A 19263-nucleotide genomic window follows, 5' to 3' on the forward strand; every position below is an offset into this window, starting at 1 on the left:
CCAAAGACATAAAATTACTGCAGAAAGAAAAAATAAGAAAAGTGATTAGAGTGAAATAAATAAAATAAATAAAACTACAAATATAACAATGTGCTTCGCTTAATTTACACAGTAGATTAAATATTTGTATACATTTAATTCAATTTTTTTTTTTTTTTCCGTGAGTAACCTGCTGTAATGAAGTAATAAAATATATTTCAAATATAAATTGAAGAAAAAAAATCAACATGGACAATACTTTCTAAAAAGAAAACACTTTTAAATAAATAAATGAAAATCCCCAAAATAACTTGTTCACACTTCAGCTGCCTCTCGTCTCCTCGTGGCTTCGTATCTTCTTGTTGTTTCAGCAACAACACAATACACGACGAGGACAAACACATAGTCCGAGCTGCACAAATATGCACATACGTACACACACATGCACACAACAGAGTCCAATGTGCTGAGCCCAGCTGTCTCCGTCTCTGCCATTACTGTAAGAGAATCCCCTCGGCCGGCGCTCTAACCCGCTCCATCAATCTCTGTGTGTTTGACAGAAACTATGTCCACCTGTTCTCCCACACACACACACACACACACACACACACACACACACACACACACACACACACACACACACACACACACACACACACACACTCAGAACCTGCAGCCACTTCAGGCCTCAGGTCGGGACGGAGGCAGAGCGGTTGGTGCTCAGCGCTCGGACTCACGTGGTGAAAACAACTGTCGTAATGTCTCAAACTATAAAAGCATCAGCTGTGAGGTTTCAGGTTTTTATTTATTTAAATATGAGTTCAGGATGATGTGACCCTGCAGCACTGGTGCTTTAACACATTAGTACTGAGTGCTGATACTCTACGTGTATATTTACAGTTTAGAAAACTTTGCACTGCTACTTTAAACGTTTTTACAGAAGTTGTTTGCGACATTTCTACTTCTTTTACCATTGCTATGATCATAGTTACACTACTCACAACATGCTTGTGCAGCACACACACACACACACACACACACACACACACACACACACACAGACACACACACTGAGTTCCCGCTGCGTCTGAACTGTTGCAGTGTTTTCAGACAGGTGGAGTCAGGTTACCTCGACTCTCAGTTTGTTTTGTCACGGTAACGAGGAGCCACAGAAAGTTTCCACAAACCACAAAAGATCCCGTATGTAACACTGTGTATATTTATAATAATAATAATAACGCATATGACACTGTTTCTCTGTCACGGAGACGTTGAGCTGAGTTAAACCCGATGACTTCTCTGTTAAATGTGACTGAAGGCTTGTTATCTGTAACAAGCCGGTGTAGTGGTGTTTCCTCAAAGCACGACTGTGAGATGAGATGAGATAAGATAAGGTACGATACCATAAAACAAGATAAGCTAAGATCTGATACAATACAATAAGATACGATACAAAGAGAATATCTTATTTTGAATCTTCGTTTCCTTTGAGATGGGACAGACTCTAACTGAAGCATTTATTCCACTTTCATCCCTTTACAAGTTAATATTTTTTTTTATTTGCAGCAGCTTTGCTTCTTTTCTTCTTGTGCTTGAAACTCGAGTTGGTTTTTGAATCGAAGGTGAAGATCCGAACATCTTTATTCACATCCATCAGACATCTTTTATCATTTCTGAATTCAAATCTGGAATATCCACAGCTGCAGTTTATTGAAAGACTAAACGTTTCAACTTCAAACCTTCTCTGCCGTTTGAGGGATTTGTGGGATTTGAGCCAAAGATCCTCTGATCTTTAACCTTTAGGCGACTGCTGTCCTCCTATCAGTTAAAATCCCTTTTTTAAACCCCGTCTTTTATTTTCTCCTCCTCTTTTCACTGTGGCCATAGATCACCTGTCCGACCAGATTTGCTCGTCTTCACACCTCACCAATCACTCTTCATCCTCCTGTTGCCTCTCTCCTCCCATTCTCTACCTGTTTGGTCCCCAGATCCATTAAGGACACACACACACACACACACACACACACACACACACACACACACACACACACACACACACACACACACACACACACCCTGAGGCCCGGCAGCGCTCGCTAATGCTCGTGAGACCCAGGCAGGAAATGGGGAGGTGGTGGTGAGGGTGCAGGGGTTATGGAGCAGAGGGGGTTCAAGGTGGATCTGCTCTCAGGTTACCTGTCCAGGTAAGTCTGTGTTTGTTTAGCGTTACCTCCCAGTAGTCCGGAGGTGTGTGTGTGTGTGTGTGTGTGTGTGTGTGTGTGTGTGTGTGTGTGTGTGTGTGTGTGTGTGTGTGTGTGTGTGTGTGTGTGACAGGCGCTGTTGACATTTAAAAGAGGTGATACTTAATCCGACTATTGTGGAAGACTGTGTAGATCCTCACACACACACTCACAGTCACATATACACACACACACACTCACACACACACACACACACACACTCACACACATATACACTCACACACACTCACACACTCACACACACACACACACACACACACACTCACACACACATTCCTCGGAGCAGCAGTGGACTCCACAGTTTGTCTTGGTATATTCTGGTCGTGGCAGCACCCGGCGTCTGTCTTCTTAAAAATAAAATCACAGCAATTGATGGGATCCATCTCTCGGCCCAGATAAGACTCGTCAATGTGACGCTGGCAGAGGTTCAGGCCGAGCTTTCACTGCCTCGGAGAAATACACAGACAGCTGAGCGGGGAGGAGACGAGCGCGGCTGCTTTCATGTTCAGAGGAACTCAGGGAGACTTTGTGTGTTTCTCTGGTGTCTGACAGTCATTAAAGGATTCGAGAAAAGTTCCTGCAGACTTTCTGATTTCTGTCAGTTTGACCTGATGAACGTCTGAGGACCAAACACAGCTGATTTAGTTTGTTCTCTCACAGTCAGATGGTCTTTAAATGTTTAAATGTCTATAGTTGGCCTCTTGTGTGGCAGCATGGAGAGAACAGCAGGGAACACAGAGAGGAATTGCTTTGCATAGCTGGTTTGTTAGTTTTTTGCATTTGAAGTCACGATTGTATATATTTTTCTTTTCGTCTTCAGATTCAGGAAAACCACCTCAGTCCCATTAAGACCCATCAAGTCCCATCAAGTCCCATCAAGACCCAACAGAACCAGATCTCCACATGTTCGTCTGCTTCACTGATTTTAATCCTCGTCTCAGGTCAGTTTGGTTTCCTGTAATATTTCTGCTTTTCTATCTCAGCTTCTGTCCGGCAGGAATCTAACATGAGCCTCAAGGTTGTAAAGGAAGTGAAAACAACACAAAAAGCGTTTAGATCAGTTTCACACGTTGCTTTGTCTGAGGATGTCTCCACTTGTTAAGAACTATCTGACAAATTGTGATTTGTGAATATGGGCTATACAAAAAAAAAGTTGATAATAATAACAAAGACACATAATGTAAATCCTTTATTTACATTATAAAACTGAAATGAAACCAAAGTGGCACATGTGAGCCGACACCATCGGTGAATCTGTCCACACTGTCCCAGTTTCCACTTCTCCTCACGTACGTCAGGAGGTAAACAGACCTCAGTCAGAGGGTTTGAACCCCCGGCCGACAGGTTCTGGCACCGACAGACCCGCAGCTGTGTTTCCACCCGACTCTGCACCTGCACATCTGGATCTTTGTCGGTTCTGACAAGCAGATCAGCTCTTTTAATGCTTTTATCCCGAATGGAACCGGTCACTGGGTTCGTGGAGTGTTTGTGTCGTCTGACAGTTTGAGACTAAAACGGACTGAAAGGCAGAAAGTGAATGTCACTGACATTTGGTTTAGTTTAATGAGATTCCAGCATGTGAACATTCAAACATCGGAATGACTGAAACCAATATTGTTGGATTTAAGCTGCGTGGAAATTAAAAATGGTTGTAAAGCCAAAGTGCAAATGATTAAAAAAGGAAAAACCTTCATCGTGCAAGTACCTTAACTTTGAAGTACAAGTACCTGAGTCAATTTCCACCTGAGCGCCCACGTTGTGACACGTGCACTGAACATCTCAGTGTTTGCACCTTTTCACCGAATGTTTCATGGTGTAAATGCTCCTCATCTTCCTCCTCTCTCCACGTTCATCGCTCCCTCGTCTCTTTCTTCTTGCTGTGGTAGAAATGTGGGGAATGCTGCAGAACAGAGCGCTGGGATTCACTCCGCTTTGTTAAAGGGCTGTTCCGCTCCGTCTCTCCTGTAAACAGCCGTCAAGGGAGGGGAAACCCGATAGCCTCACTTAGCTGTGATCTGCTCCGACTGCAGAGATCATAGACGGAGGGACGGATGGATGGAGGGACGGACGGACGGAGGGACGGAGCCTGACGAGCAGACACGGATGCTCGTCTTTCACCTTGAAAAGATGCCGAAACAATTTATGTTGAGATAAAAAAAATGAATGTCAGGCGGTTGAGTATCTGCATCAAGTAGACGAGATAAAACGACAAGTGGCTCGAAAGTTTTACTTCTGCAGGATTTACAAACATCCACATTTTCATAAAGATTCAAAGCTCAATATTCGTCCTTCGTTTTTTTCAAAATAACATAAAGATGTCGACAAAGAAAAGAAAGTTAAGTGGAGTTAAGGAGCAAAACTTTTCACAGCAAGAGTTTCACAGCGACACCAGATTAACTTCATGTCGTCCTCTCTCACAAATTTACACCGGTTTGTTTAATTTATTTAAAAAACGTCTTCTCTCTGTAAATTACTTTTCCATGTTTCATGTTCATTGGTTGATTTTTAACCTTCAAACTAAATCCTGAGTCGTGACGACCGGAGAAGTTTGGCATCGTTGTAATTTGACGTTTGTTGTGTTGACTCTCGGCCTCGGGGCGCGGACGACCTCGGACACGTCTGAACTCGTCGCGTCGAGCCGCTGGTCGCAGGAGCAGAGGAGACGAGTCGGGGGGGGGGGGGAACAGCAGCTTCTGATGAAGGAGGAGAAACTGATGCACGTAGTAAATGTGGCGTAAAAAATCAAAACAATGAGCTGAAAGGAGCTAGAAACGTCCGAGCTGCAGGGTTAGTGATTATTGTCAGTTTCACATTGCACGTACTGATTGATTGATTTAAATACTGCATATAAGCTTGAGTCAGGTGTCATGTTTATTAGCAGGATTCCTACGAACTAATAATAACTTCCCTGTAGCTGATGTAGCTCATGTTGTCAAACAGCTCGTCCATCAGATCCTGATTCCACCCTGAGTCCTTCCTCTCTGAGGTGTCGGCAGTTTGAAGTGAAAGTTTTTCAACATTGAACGTATCACGTGTCCAAAAATGCACCAAATTCAACATCGCACTTCTTTGGGGCCTCAACAACACAGATGTCGAGTGTGAAGCCGATAAGATGAACAGATATGTGAGCCACAGACAGATGTCGCTTTGGGAGTTTCGTGAATATTTGGAACCCATCAGGTCGTCAGGTTATCGACAGATAAAGGTTTTTAACTGGAAATTAGATAAATTATGTATATGATAAAAGAACGTCCCATCTCACAACGTCAAAGAAAGAGATAAATGACTCCTACATCCTCCCGTTTGTCCAGATCCAAAATGTAATGACTTCTTGTCTCAACCTTCCACAAAGTTTCGTTTAAATCTGTTTAGTTGTTTTTGCGTAAACCTGCCGATAAACCACCAAACAAACATCTCCATCACTGTAGAAGACTATTGACCCTTTTCCACGGGTTAAAAAACACACTATGATTTGGCTTTTTCCTGCAACAGGACTGAATTCAATCAGTTTTCACTCCCGGGTCAAATGACTCTAAACACAGGTTTTTATCGGCTCTGATTAGAAGTGATGGAAACATGAAACCCGGGTGAACGCGCTCATTTTGGAAAGACAGCACGTTTGTGACGTCGAACATGACGCATGTGGCGCAAAAGAAGCACGGAATTTAAACTTGGGAAAGGAGTCAATCACCTTTTCTTTAGCGTGTTTAAATACATTTAAAAGAACGTTAAATCTGCTAATTTGGTGTAAAAGAGGTAAAGTAGTCGAACGTATGATGTAAAAGTAAAACCATTAAAAGACCTGTGCTTCAGCCGTGTGATCCAGTAACAGCAGTTTGAACAGTATTAAGGTTTTAACAGCTTTAACGGTATGAACAGTTTTATTATTAATTGAATGAAATAAATCAATGCCCCCCCCCCCCCCCCCCCTCTGTGTTTTCAATTAAAGAGCAGCTCTCGTCCTTAACCTGAGTCCCTGTGTGTTTCACACTCGCCCATTCTGCCGCACAACTGAATCAACTCTCGAGTCTTTGTGAAGAGAAGCATTTCATGTTTCTCCTCCTCGTCCTAGAAGAGGGGAAACGGACAGCAGCACCTCTCCACCCTCCTTTTGTCCGTCAGCGCTCCCGTCAGAAGCTGATTTTAATCTACAGCTGTCTCAGCTGAGACAAATTCACACGTGTCACGAAGCCTCTGAGAAACGGAACATGTGGCAGAAATTGACAAGTCTTTTGTTCGACTCCCCCTCGGCGGCGTCCGCCTGTGTATCAGCGGGAGAGGATGAGAACAGGTTCACAGTGTTTCAGGTTGGGATCCAGTCAGGGGACGGGATGAAGCTCGTCCGGCGAGAGGACGTCCACAGACTAGTGCTGTTCTTTTAAACCTTTTAAAAGTAAATGTTTGTAATCACAATTTAATCTTTTATTCAGCAGCAGAGGAAATTAAAACATCTTTAGTCTTTAATCCTGCTGATGCTGATTCAATCACATACATCAACTTCGGTTTGGGGCCCTGAAACTTATATAGTTTAACTCAAATCATTATCAACAATCACACGAGTGAAGCATTTAACAGGAATGTCTAAAAGTGGTGTTAGGAACCAGGTGATTGTTTTAGCACATATGGAGACAACGCTGAAGTTGCCTTTAGTAGTTATTTATGATAACATTTATGGGAAAATGTAATTATTAGGCCCCAATTATATTTCCTTGCCTTAAGAGTTTGATAACGACATCTAAGGAATCACTGCCATTTAAAAATATATATTTATCAGTCATTATATTGGTATCAGAAGTGTTTTACTCCATAATATCAGTAACTGCGCTCGACTAGTAACCAGTAACTGGAGCCTGACACATTAATCTCACCTATTATCTGTGCTGACAAACGCTGATATGAAAACTTTTAACACTGAAAGAATTAATTTTAATGTAAAAACTTGTTCACTGTCTCAAGTCAAGCTCTAGATACTTGCTTGTGTTTTCTTTTATTTAAACTTATTTACAACAACGTTTAGTGTCAAACTGTGAAATATCAAACCTCAGTTACATTTCGACATTTAGGAATAATATCTAATTGATCCCTAATATTAGCATCAGTCCCCAAAAGTCCAGATCAGTCTACGAGCTTGAGAAGCGAGTTTTCTGTTAAATAAACGGACAAATGATCGAACCTGAGCGTGCAATGGGAGCGTAGCATCACCACATCCAAACAGAGCTTTATTTACTCAGCGGTGAACCCGTGCTGTGACCTTCCGACATTTCATAGATTCACATTTCGCCTTTTTTACGAGTCGTCGCTCTCAGAAAAAAAAAAAGGCAGAGCAGCCGTGGAGGACGGAGCCGAGTCGCCTCCGACCCGACGCAGCTCTCGCTCCACAGTTACAGGCTTTTACAGCAAAACACGTGAAAGAACTTTACACCGGAGCCAGATGGACAGAAACAATACTTCAGTCCGTATATTCAAATATCCACAGAGAACACTGCTGCATGCTGGGACGGCAGATTTACAGAACGTACCTGAAGGACAGAGAGACGACACAAAAGAGACACACACACACACACACACTCGAATGAATGCTTTACCACACTTATAAGGACATTGGCTGTATTGATTTCCTGCTGTTTAAACCCAAACGTATTATTATTATTATTGTATAATTAAATTACTCAACCAATTCCCATGAAACTTGATGCGTTAGGGGTCGGGGGAATTTTGATGTGGATCCAGATCAGGGGTCAGATCCAGGAATCTATTTCCAATATTGCGAGATCGGGCATTTTCCAACATTTTCATTGATTTCTCAGAGAATAATTCATGAATCTTAATGAAAAAAACAATAATAATAATATCTAAGGGACGTATATGAGTGTGTGCAATTTGGTGCTGATCTGTCTTCAGTGATAGTCAATGATGATATTGTCCGGTGACCACATGCGTCCCCGACCAACACCGAATATCAGCAAACATTAAAAAAAATATTTTGGAAGAGGCACAAAATAATTCTGAGAGAAAACACAGCCTTCAAGTTGCCTCACGTCTTTCAGATATCTGACCGAAACATTATCATCTTGAATATTAATACTAATCAAATTTTTCTGAATCCAAATCTTAAAAATACAAACAATAAAGCGATGATGCTTCTTCATCTCTTTATGCAAACAGGAGAATCTGGTCCTTATAGAAATAGACACATGCCGTCGTATACATACACATTACTGTTTGACAGGTGTGTGTGTGTGTGTGTGTGTGTGTGTGTGTGTGTGTGTGTGTGTGTGTGTGTGTCCTCTGCTCCCTTCACTTATATCACACCAGTTGTCCCAGTGGAGCAGGATCCACCTCGCTCTAAATGTTCCCTTTATTAAGTTCATAGGCCTGGCTTGAACACTGCGGTGTGTGTCTGTGTGTGTGTGTGTGTGTGTGTGTGTGTGTGTGTGTGTGTGTGTGTGTTGAGGAGCAGTTGTCGTTGACAGCTGCAGGGGAGCAGGCGAGAAAGAGTCAAGTGGCTTCAAATAGACAGAGGGACCCCTCCCCTCCCCTCTCTCTCTCTCTCTCTCTCTCTCTCTCTCTCTCTCTCTCTCTGTCTCTCTCTCCCTCTCTCTCTCTCCCTCTCTCTCTTATTGGTGTGAGCTTTATGTTTCTTTTGTTGACACATTTTTTAAATATCTGCCTTCACCATGAAATGTCTCATAAGTGTCCAGAACAAAGAGGGTCACACAGTCCGGACCCTGAGATGTGGTGGATGTGGTGGCAGCGGCAGGTTAAAGGCTCCGTTCACTCAGCCCCCTGACTATGGCCTCCTGGGATTGGTCAGAGTCATTGTGACATTAAGCTTTGAGTGGTTTTTAATATTTATTTATTTTATATTCACCTCCACCAAGGTGAGTTTCACCCGTGTCAGGATTACGGATTACGACTGATCTGAATAAAAACAGCGTGTGGTGAATTTGTGCCATAAATTAAGTGTTGGGCCTCGGTGAAGCTGTAAGTGCCGCGCTAGTGCGTGTATTTGTTGGGTTGTTTGGTTTTCAGCAGGATTATGCAAAAAGTACTTTCATGAAACTTGATGGAGACGTGGGTCAAAAAAGAACTGGTGTAGTTTCAGATCAGGCGTTTTTGATCTAGATGAAATAAAAATCCATAATGTGATGAGGACTTAAATAAAACCTAGATCTTGTGGGTTTTGTGAGGGGACTGTGGGGCCTTGGTGGAGGTTTGAGCTCTAACGAGTGAAACACTATTGTTTTTTTTATTTTTTAAAGCAGCTGTCAGCTCAACCAGCTCCATTTGTGCATTTCATCGAGGGGCAACCGTACGTACAAGGACCTTTTTCACAACTTTTAACATGGTATGGAATCGACAGCTGAACTGGCAAGAAATACGACGTAAAAACCTTCTGACGTTATTTGAAAACCTGTTTGACTTTTGACAGAATGACGGGGGGGAAATTTGCATTGACATCGCACCAAAACCCTGTGAAAACCTTCGGCGTCTGTGCGGCCTCCTCAACACCAACGTGGCCTTTTTCCTGCAGCCATAACACACTCCCAGTGTCTGCAGCCCAGTTGCCCCAGTGAGGCAAGTCCTGCCAAGTCCTCCGAGCTCTCGTCTTTGGAGTTTGACATCACATGTGTCTCTGTCCGTCTGTCCCAAGACTTTTTCCCACTTTAGGAATGTTATCTCTGCCTGTTGCAGGAGCACAAAGAAACTCGTCTTTGTCCACGTCCGTCAAAAGATCAGATGCGCTCGCTCCTCTTCAGTTTTTTTTTTTAGTATCCACGGCGTCGGCGTTCAGCTCAGCAGGGCTGCGCCGCTGCCGCACAGTCCGCCGTAACACAGAGCTGCAAGTAGACCAGAAGCCGTTACAGCATAAAACGTGCCGTCACTTTCTCTCGTCAGTCATCAGCAGAGCAACAGAGGAGGAGAGCAGGACTGGAGGGGGGAGGGGGGGGGGGGGAGAGGCTACAGCTGAAGGAGGAGAGGAGGGTGGGAGTGCAGGGGGGGAGAGTGAAGGGCAGGCAGGGAATCATCAGTCTCTAAAACCAATACAAATCCTTGCTCTTATCCTGCCCCTGTAGACCTGAGAGAGAAGGAAAGGAAGGAGGAAGAGAAGAAGAGGAGGCGGAGGAGGAGGAGGAGGAGGAGGCAAGAATAGGAAGATTAGCGAGAGGAGCACAAACGTCGTGGTGACAAAAGCAGGAGGAATCGCTCGAGGCGGCGGAGATGAAACCAGAGAGAAAAGCCAGTTGACAGCTGGTGTTAAGGTGCTGATTGATTGACAGGCGGGTTGTTGGTTCAAACCACTTGTGGTGAGTTGATCTGAGGCAGAGAAATCGATCTTTTATTCAATTCTGACCCTTTAACGCTGAAGCTGAAGTTCTCACACACAAACTAAACTTAATCTGATGCTTTAAGTTTCTCACTCCAGTCAAATACTACAACATGTTTTCATTAGTTCTCTGAGTGACGGAGCTTTTAGACGATCGGTGGCCAATTCAACATCAGAATAAGAGTTTCAGTTCGTCAACATCAGACAAAATCCATTGGAAACACAAATTTAACAAAGCTAGCATTGATCCTTTTGGTTTTGGTTATAACCTACGTCTGTTTGTTAGTTTACGCAAAAACAAGCTCTGCAGCTGAAACTATGAAGTCTGATTGTTTACGTGGACGGTAAAAACTTTATGGACAATAGCAATGGAGCGAAACACCATGTTAGAGATCTGTTGTGTTTTTTTGTTGTTTCTAATATTTCCCTCAGGTTTCTGAAAGACAGCTCTCAGTATTTAAATTTAAATTGTGGATCAGCTCTCAGGCCCAATGAAGAGTAAATCTACTGCAGTACTACAGTACTACAGTACTACAGTACTACGCCTGAGTATTAAATATGCCAACAAAAAAAAGACTAAGATAAGAGTAAAGTTTATAAAGACATATTTACCAGATTTACTAAGTGTTTTAACTCTTAAGTTTATTCCTGATTGGCTCCCAGTTCAAACAGCCATTTAAAATAAATCAACTAAACTTTGTGGGGTTTGATTAGAAGTGAAAACTTTGAATGATGACATCTTTAAATGTGATTTATTATTTTTTTATTTCCATTTACTCTGTACATCTGTGGCGTGTCCGTCTTGAATCAAAGTATTTGTGATCTTAGTCTTTAGAAACAAAATGGTGACCTGAGAAATGGACGATACCTGTGTCCATGTTGAGTCCAATTTCTGCTCCGGCTCCGGTGAAGGCGCCGCTCCAGGTCGACCCCGTCCCCGACTCGCCCTTCCCCCCGAGGTCACAGGGCGAGGCGTTGGGCCCTGACACCGAGCTGCCGGGCGTCAGCCGGTGGTGAGGCCTCACTGACGGCACCAGCAGCGAGCCGTACCGCGGGTCGAACGCCGCGCCGTACATCTCGTGAACGCCCGGACGTGGGTACGCCGAGCCCTGGGTGCCTATAGCGCCCCCTAGCGAGTACGGATGGTGGTGGTGATGGTGGTGGTGGGACGGGTGCCAGGCTTCGGGGCTGGGCTGGTGGAGGTGGCTGTGCAGGGAGGCGGTGGCGTACGGGTCCCCGGGGAAGGAGAGCTCTGTGTGGGGAGCGGAGAGGGCGCCGCCCAGCGTGGACGAGACGGACGGCTGGTACGAGCTGTTCCAGAACGACGGAGGGAAACTTCGCTGGCTCATCGGGAACGAATCTGACGAAACACAAATCAAACACATGTTTAATCTCCGGAGTAAGTTTGTTTACTCGCCCTAAATAGTAACTAGTTACTAGGATTACTTGAAGTAAGTTATTACAGCACATTCAAGATTAATAGTGGAAGTTAAAGGTTTGACAAGATCATCTCGATTTACCAAAATTCGAAATGTCTTATTTTCTCTATTTTTGCAAAACTAATTCAAATTAACCTTCAAACATTCGGATTATTATTCATTGTTTGAGTCACTTTATAAAAGCAAAATAAAAAGTAAATTGGCAGTTGAACAGATATTAAAATAATCAAATACAACGCTGAGGACGTATTTTAGAAACTAAAGGAGGATGACGTCAGTGACATTTGATTAACTTGAGGATTTTCTTCTTTTTAACTCCACATTTACTCTCATATAATAAATTATTGACTAAAAACCTTGTGAACCACTTCAAGAAAATGTGGGAATTATGTTTTGCTGTTGTAAATGTCCCATATTTGAAAATCCTAGTTTACACAAGGGTGGTGGAGTTAAAAAAAAATATGCAACACACAAAACTCCTATTCTGATTTACATTTAACTGTACTTTCAAAATATTTCAGTCTCAACATGTTCATTACAATTGTGTGCGTTTTTTTAAATCAACTCACAATTTTTTCATTTGACTCAAAAATACAAAAAAATCAAGGTCCCCAGGAAAACTGAATGAAACAAAATACACTTCTTCTCTTTTCTCTTTTAGCGCTCACTCAATAAATATAAAATCAGAAAGTCATAGTTCTGCATCATATCAGCTGATAAATAGATATTAATAATGTTTGGACCAATATAATGTGACGAGTATTCAGACGTTTCCTCACCGTTGAGTTTTGTTATCTTCAAATTACCAACGTGCTGCTTCAGAGGTTGTTTCTCTCTGATTTGAAAAACACTGACAGTGAAACATCATCTACATGAAACAACCAGATCTTTAGATTCCCTGGTTTTGACTGAAATCAGGAAATAGAACCATCGTCAGTCGTTGCAGTTTAAGAAATTCTCCTTTTTTAAAGTCTTTATCTTTGCATGAGATCATTTTATCACCATGCAGGTAAAAATCTTAGAGACAGAGTTACTGAATCCAGGGTTTGAGTGTGAAAATCTATTAAATCTAAAAACTATTATTGACACAAACACCAGAAATAAAAGCATGGCAGCACAAGATGTGTTTCTCCGGCGGTTCCACACATGTACGATGGTAGAAAACACACACACACACACACACACCTCTTACGGTCTTGTGGCTGCTGGAGGCAGGGTAAGCGGTCGTCTGGCTGAGCGCTCGGCTGAAGTGCTCGTCCACCACCGAGCTGATGTCGCCCTGGAAGTACGTGAAGAGGACGCAGCGGGAGCTCAGGTACTCGGCTCCCGGCGGCAGCTCCTTGTCCTCCTCCTTGATCGCCGGGGGCCCCAGGGGGCCGAGCCGGCTGCTGCTGTCCTGGGGGTCTTGCATTTTGGAATACAAGGCCAGCTTCTGGTGGGGGGGGGGGGACACACAGATTTATACTGTTCAGACGCACAACTTCAGAAACTAAATCCAATCTATAGATGATGCATCAATTTCAGGTGTTCGCACCGATTTTTACATTTGACGTTTGACCTTTAAACCCCAGGACTCACTGGGGTTTACTGTTAAAGACACAACACGTGTCTTAAATGCTAAATAACACAAGTGTGATACATTAACACAAAGGTGTGTGTTTATAATATAATGTTATAGTGATGAGCGACTATTACATCTAATACTTCAACCTCCTTGTTAATTTATCACCGTGTCACACACACATATATAAACTGACATGTGAAGCCATTTTCAAGAATAATAACCAGACACCGGTCGCACACATGAGAGAAAAACATACAACTAAATTGGTTCTAATTACTGATATGATAAAAAGCAAAAATCCAGGTTGTGTTTAAACTCTACGTGTGATTACTTTGAGACGTTAAGACTTTAAAAAAATATATTATTACTGTAAAACAAATGTATTAAACAAGCCACAAAGATTTAAAACTAATAAGTAGTAAGAACGCTGGCTGTAGTGCTGCAGTGCAGCGAGTGGACGGATCCTCCGGCTGCAGGTGACAAAGTGAGATGTGGCACTATGTGAAAAATGCCTGCATGTTGACTGAGAGGCTTTAACACAGAGAAAAGGCTCTTTAACAGGTCTGAAAAGGCCTCACACACACAAACCTGCAGCTACTGACACACACACAGACACACACACAGACACACACAAGGTCCGCTCACACACTGTCACATTGCACTGGGAAATCAAAAGGTCTTAATGTTTGGCAGCTATATTAGGATATTTATACTGAGATTGAGATGCGATTAAATTTAAATAAAAAACTACAGTTTTGGTTCAACATATGTAAAATTAGAGAAGGAAATTAAACTTCCGCAGGATTAATAATTGTTGTTGGACTAATTATTAATTCAGAGAATATGTATTTAATCAGATTTTACATGAATTACAAATTCTTCAACAGTTTCAACTCCAATAAAACTCAAGTATGATGGTTTTCCTGATAAGTACAAATTTATTATTTGCCTTTCGGGAAATTCACGCATAGATTTGACAAACAAACAGTTCTTTGTCCTCTGAAGCTGAAATTAGTTCACTATTTATACAAAGCCCCAAAATAAAGTTGTTCGTGTTCATGATAAAATCTTTACGCAGTGACAAGTGTGTGTGTGTGTGTGTGTGTGTGTGTGTGTGTGTGTGTGGGGGGGGGGGTTCATCTCTGCTCGCTGCGCACCTACACTCCATGAATTACATTTTTTAAGGGTTTTAAGTGTTTATCAACTTTATATTTTTCGGTACAAACAGGTGGCAAAGTTGCTTTAAAGCCTGAAGGGTTTAAAAAAAATTCAAATAAATGATCCACAGCTAGAGGCGATGGGCAAAAACAGCTGCGTAATCCTCCTGCGTGCAGATTACGCACGGATTTTAAGTTTCACATTATTGAACAACCTAAATCTTAAAAGTTCCCTTCACACTGAACCTGATATAAAGTCTCCGCACACGAGCTGGTTTTAAAAAACCCGTTGAAGGATCCATACCTGGTGGTGATAGGGGCTGTAGGAGCTGAAATAAGGCTGAGGTCCAAACACTTGGTACATCACATCCAAGCAGCTCATGGCGAAGAAATCACGGAGAAGAACCAAGCTTCATTGAGAGCGCGGGTCAGCTCGGACTGAGAGGAAGCGCTAATCCGGGCGGTGGAGGACACACGCACTCACACAGACACACACTAACACACACACACACACTTGGAGAGTCTCTCTGTGCTGTGCCGCGCTGCGCTCTTTTTACGCACTGGACTGAGGCCGTGCGCAACGGAGGGATCCCCTGCAGCCTCCTCCTCCTCCTCCTCCTCCTCCTCCTCCTCCTCACTCCCCCTGTTACTGCCACACACCAGCCTGACACCTCCCCCCCCAACCAATCACAACCCGAGCTCCACCTCTGCCTTAATGGACAAATTCAAATAACTGCAAACATCAGAAGCCAAATTTCTTATACATCCTGTTTTTAATTGGACGACCCACACGTTTTAATCAACCTGTCGTCCACATACACTTTTCATTCATTCCATCTTAAATCAGTCAGATACGTCGTCAACAGTGCATTTTATTTTTCAGTTGAGATATCGGTCATTTTGCAGAGTGCGCCTTCGTCGATTCACCGACAGTTTCCGAGCGCAGGAGTTTATTCTTCGGTTCCATAACTTGAGCATTTTCCTCAGATCCTCTCAGCGCGTTCCAGGCTGCGTTGGGATTTCCATTATTTTATTCGGCCCCCAAGGAGGTACTGTATGTGTGTGTGTTTGTCGGATATTTGTTAGCAGGATTAAAAACTACTGAACTGATTCTACGGAGCTCGTTGGAGGGATGGGGCCTCAGACGAACCCTAACCCATAAAATGATGGATTTAGAGGCAGATCCACATTTTCTTTCACTTTCTTTAGTGTTTTATGACAAATAAATAATTTACAATATCAGATATTTCCTTTTTTCTTTTATATTTCTCCTGTAAGAACTAAACAATCATGTGTAGGATTGTTCGGCCTTGGCAGAATTTATGAGTTCAATAAGTGCCATTCTAGTTATTTTGAAACTTTATTTTGAAACTTGCAAAGTGCAACATTTAATGGGGCTCGAGAATCCAGACTTCAGAAGGAGCTTTAATATTTTCTTCTTCTAAAGCTTTTCACTGACAAACACATCATGAAAATATGTTTCATATCATTAAAATGAGCCATAGATTATTAAAGGGATCATCTCATATTAGAAATAAGCTCCGGGTCAGAGTTCATCGTGATTCATTTAAATGGATCAAAGGTTTCAGCTGCTGATCATTTTAAACCTCCACCAACCTGCTCCTCTACTGTAGCTCGCTAATTGTTGGGCGAATTGACCCCTGACCTCTCGTAACGGCATCAAACTGGGAGAAAACTATTTGACCTCTGACCCCCTCCCAGAATTTGGGAGGCCACCGAGGGATTGTGGGAATTCACAGCATCACATTCCACTCATTGGTCCGTTTGATTTGTTTACTCATTCAATTAGCGGCGTTACATTCTCCAGGTCTGAACTCAGCTGCTCTGATGGTGATCAACACTAACTACACACACACTGAACACAAAGTACTGCATCGGTAGTCACACCTGATACCTTTCAGTATTTGTGTTTTCTGTTAAACACACAACTGCTGCTTTTTATTGCAACAAACACTTGAACACAAACGAAAGAACTCCCGAAAAAACGACAGGATCCAACTTTGTATGTATTTAAACATGTCAATCGACTTTTTAGTTTGATCCATGTCCCATCCGCTAACACGGAGGAGGCAGGGCTCGTGACCTGCACTGCCGCCAGCCACCAGGGGGCGATCGAGATGCTTTGGCTTCACTTTTGTTTTCGATCTTTATATACAGTCTATAATTTGTACATAATAAAACCGTTATATTATCACAATGGGTTTTTCCCCTTCACACGAATAAAGTGTCAGTCACTCCTCCGTCTTTTAGGCTGACCCCCCCCCCCCCCCCCCCCCCCCCCACACCTAAACCAGAACACCTGTTCCCGCCACAAGTGGCCCAGAGACGCTATTAAAACCCAGAATATCTCCCATTGTGGTGCAGCTCAGCTCATCTCACCGGCTCCATTCAACCATCAGTCCCTGAATGGGAACCACCCAACCCTCCAAGGTTCAAGCAGGAATTTTCAATCAGGAATGTTTGGCATCCCCTCGGCCGTCACTCACAGGTTTGATGGACTCCGGAGAAGGTTACGGGAGGAATCAGGTGTTCGGTGATTTCGTGCGAAATTGTTTGGGTTAGGGTTAGGAAGATAAACACAAGAGCGGAAGGTTATTCAGAGCCACTGTGGGGGGGGGGGGGGGGGGGGGGGGGTCCAAGTCAAGTCCTTCAGGTCTGAACGCTGACCAGCTCGATCACCATGAACTGCAGATGTCGTCACTTCGAAGCTACCAGAAGTTACCCTCTGCTGAGGAGGTTATGTTTACACCCCTGTCCACTGAACGGACTTACACGAAACTTCGTAGAAGGATGGAACACGATCTGGCGTCGATCTGAACAAAGGATCCTGGATTTTTTTAAACGTTGCAAACATCGTCCATACATCAAACGCCACAAATCTCAATTTCGTCGAGCGAGCTAGAGCTAGAGCTAGTTCGCTCAGACAGAGACGTTGTTTGTCGCACACCAAGTTTTTAACGGTGCCTCTGATTGTTGTCGATGAAAAATCTGACGTATTGTTTGGACTAATATCTGTGAGTGTGAATAGTTTGGTGCAGCTTGATTGAATTTAAGGGCGAAGTTGGGCCTCGGTGAAGATAAGAGCTCTACTGGGTGATGTTCTAGTTCTGTTTCTTGCAGCACGTCGTCCTTTGAATTTAAGGATTTTGTTACAGATGTTCTACTGATGCTTCAAATCTGAAAAGTTTCTTTCAGGCTCCTGACATTTAATTCCATTAAATACCACAAGATGACAATCTATGGTTTTATCTCATGGGAGCAGTCAAAGTCAAATATTCGTTTGTCTCAAGCACAGTTTCTGATTCTCTAACTGGGTTTTGTCTCAGTTTAGTCGTTGATGCTAATTTTACGCTTCGGTTTGGAAAGAAAACCTCGGACACGCGATCCAGTTTTTCCAAAAAGAGCGATGACAGAAGAATGAGAGTCGAGGAGCAGATGCTGGCGGCGACAGAGGACGTGGAGAAAAACACAAAATCATTTCACTGCTAATTTTAGACCTTTTATGGTTCAAATTTAGAAACACGTCTTACACACACACTTACATTGACCTCGCTCATGGCTGTTCACATACCATACATGACTGCCAGCATGCCCCGCCTTACACACACACACACACACACACACACACACACACAGACACACACACACACACGCTTGCATGCATAACTGCTCTTTAGCACGCAATTAACAGCTCGAGTTTGACTTGAAAACTGACTCTGGCCTGGGATTGGAAGCTACAACAAATGTGCAAACACAAACACGCACGCACACAGACACACAGACACACACACACACACACACACACACACATGCTTGTGGCTGATCCTCGTGTTATTTCTACCCAGAGAAAGACCGAGTACAGTTTCATTTTCCTCACCACAAGAAAGAAAGGAGCCGCAGGGGATTTGACTTTTGTTCTGGACGTTAAAATTAAAATATTCCATCATTCCCAATGTTCCACCATGAGTTTGACCTTGACCCCAGTTTTCTGTCCGACAAAGAGTTTATTCTAACAAACCACAGTCGTGGTAATGGACGCGTGAGCCTCAACAAGAAGACCTAGTGTCTATTATTTAAATATTTCACTGTCTTTAGTTATTTTATTCAGCTGCAGATTATAAACTCCTGTAGCACAAAAGTGATATTGTCGGACATCTTGTTTTGTTTGACCATATGAGGAAGATTTCCAGAATAATGTTCGTAATATTACAAGAAAAAGACGAAATTGAGGAGAGAGTCGTAATATTATGAGATACGTTTGTAATTTAATGAAAAAATTGAAAATGAAAAAAAAGACGTCATATTACAAAAATAAAGTTGTAATGTAAAGAGAAAAAATTCATATTACGTCAAAATATTACGAGAAGAAAGTCGTGATTAAGAAGAAAGTCGTAATATTGCATGAATGAAGTTGTAACAAGAAAAATGTCATTATATTAAGAGAAGAGATTTTTTATGTTACAAGAATAAAGTCTTAAAAATCATAATTTAACAAGATAAAGTCATATTATGA

General features: G+C 42.7%; 1 protein-coding gene across 3 annotated transcripts; it reads right to left on the bottom strand.

The window, feature by feature from the left end:
- Positions 1–9491: 9491 nt before the first annotated feature.
- On the bottom strand, positions 9492–15332 carry vgll2a (vestigial-like family member 2a). Of its 3 annotated transcripts, none has more exons than XM_034579403.1 (4): positions 15034–15332; positions 13194–13437; positions 11438–11929; positions 9492–10081 (listed from the first exon to the last, which is right to left on the bottom strand). In XM_034579403.1, exons 1-4 carry the CDS (start codon positions 15109–15111, stop codon positions 10032–10034), a joined length of 864 nt encoding a protein of 287 aa, XP_034435294.1. In that variant the 5' UTR covers positions 15112–15332; the 3' UTR covers positions 9492–10031. The 3 variants fall into 3 exon arrangements, with proteins under 3 accessions (XP_034435294.1, XP_034435293.1, XP_034435295.1); XM_034579402.1 differs by having other exon boundaries at positions 13194–13440; positions 15034–15331; XM_034579404.1 differs by having other exon boundaries at positions 9492–10320; positions 13194–13440; positions 15034–15330.
- Between the last annotated feature and the right edge of the window lie 3931 nt (positions 15333–19263).

The sequence above is a fragment of the Hippoglossus hippoglossus genome, chromosome 24, assembly GCF_009819705.1.
Source record: "Hippoglossus hippoglossus isolate fHipHip1 chromosome 24, fHipHip1.pri, whole genome shotgun sequence".
Lineage (NCBI taxonomy): Eukaryota > Metazoa > Chordata > Actinopteri > Pleuronectiformes > Pleuronectidae > Hippoglossus > Hippoglossus hippoglossus.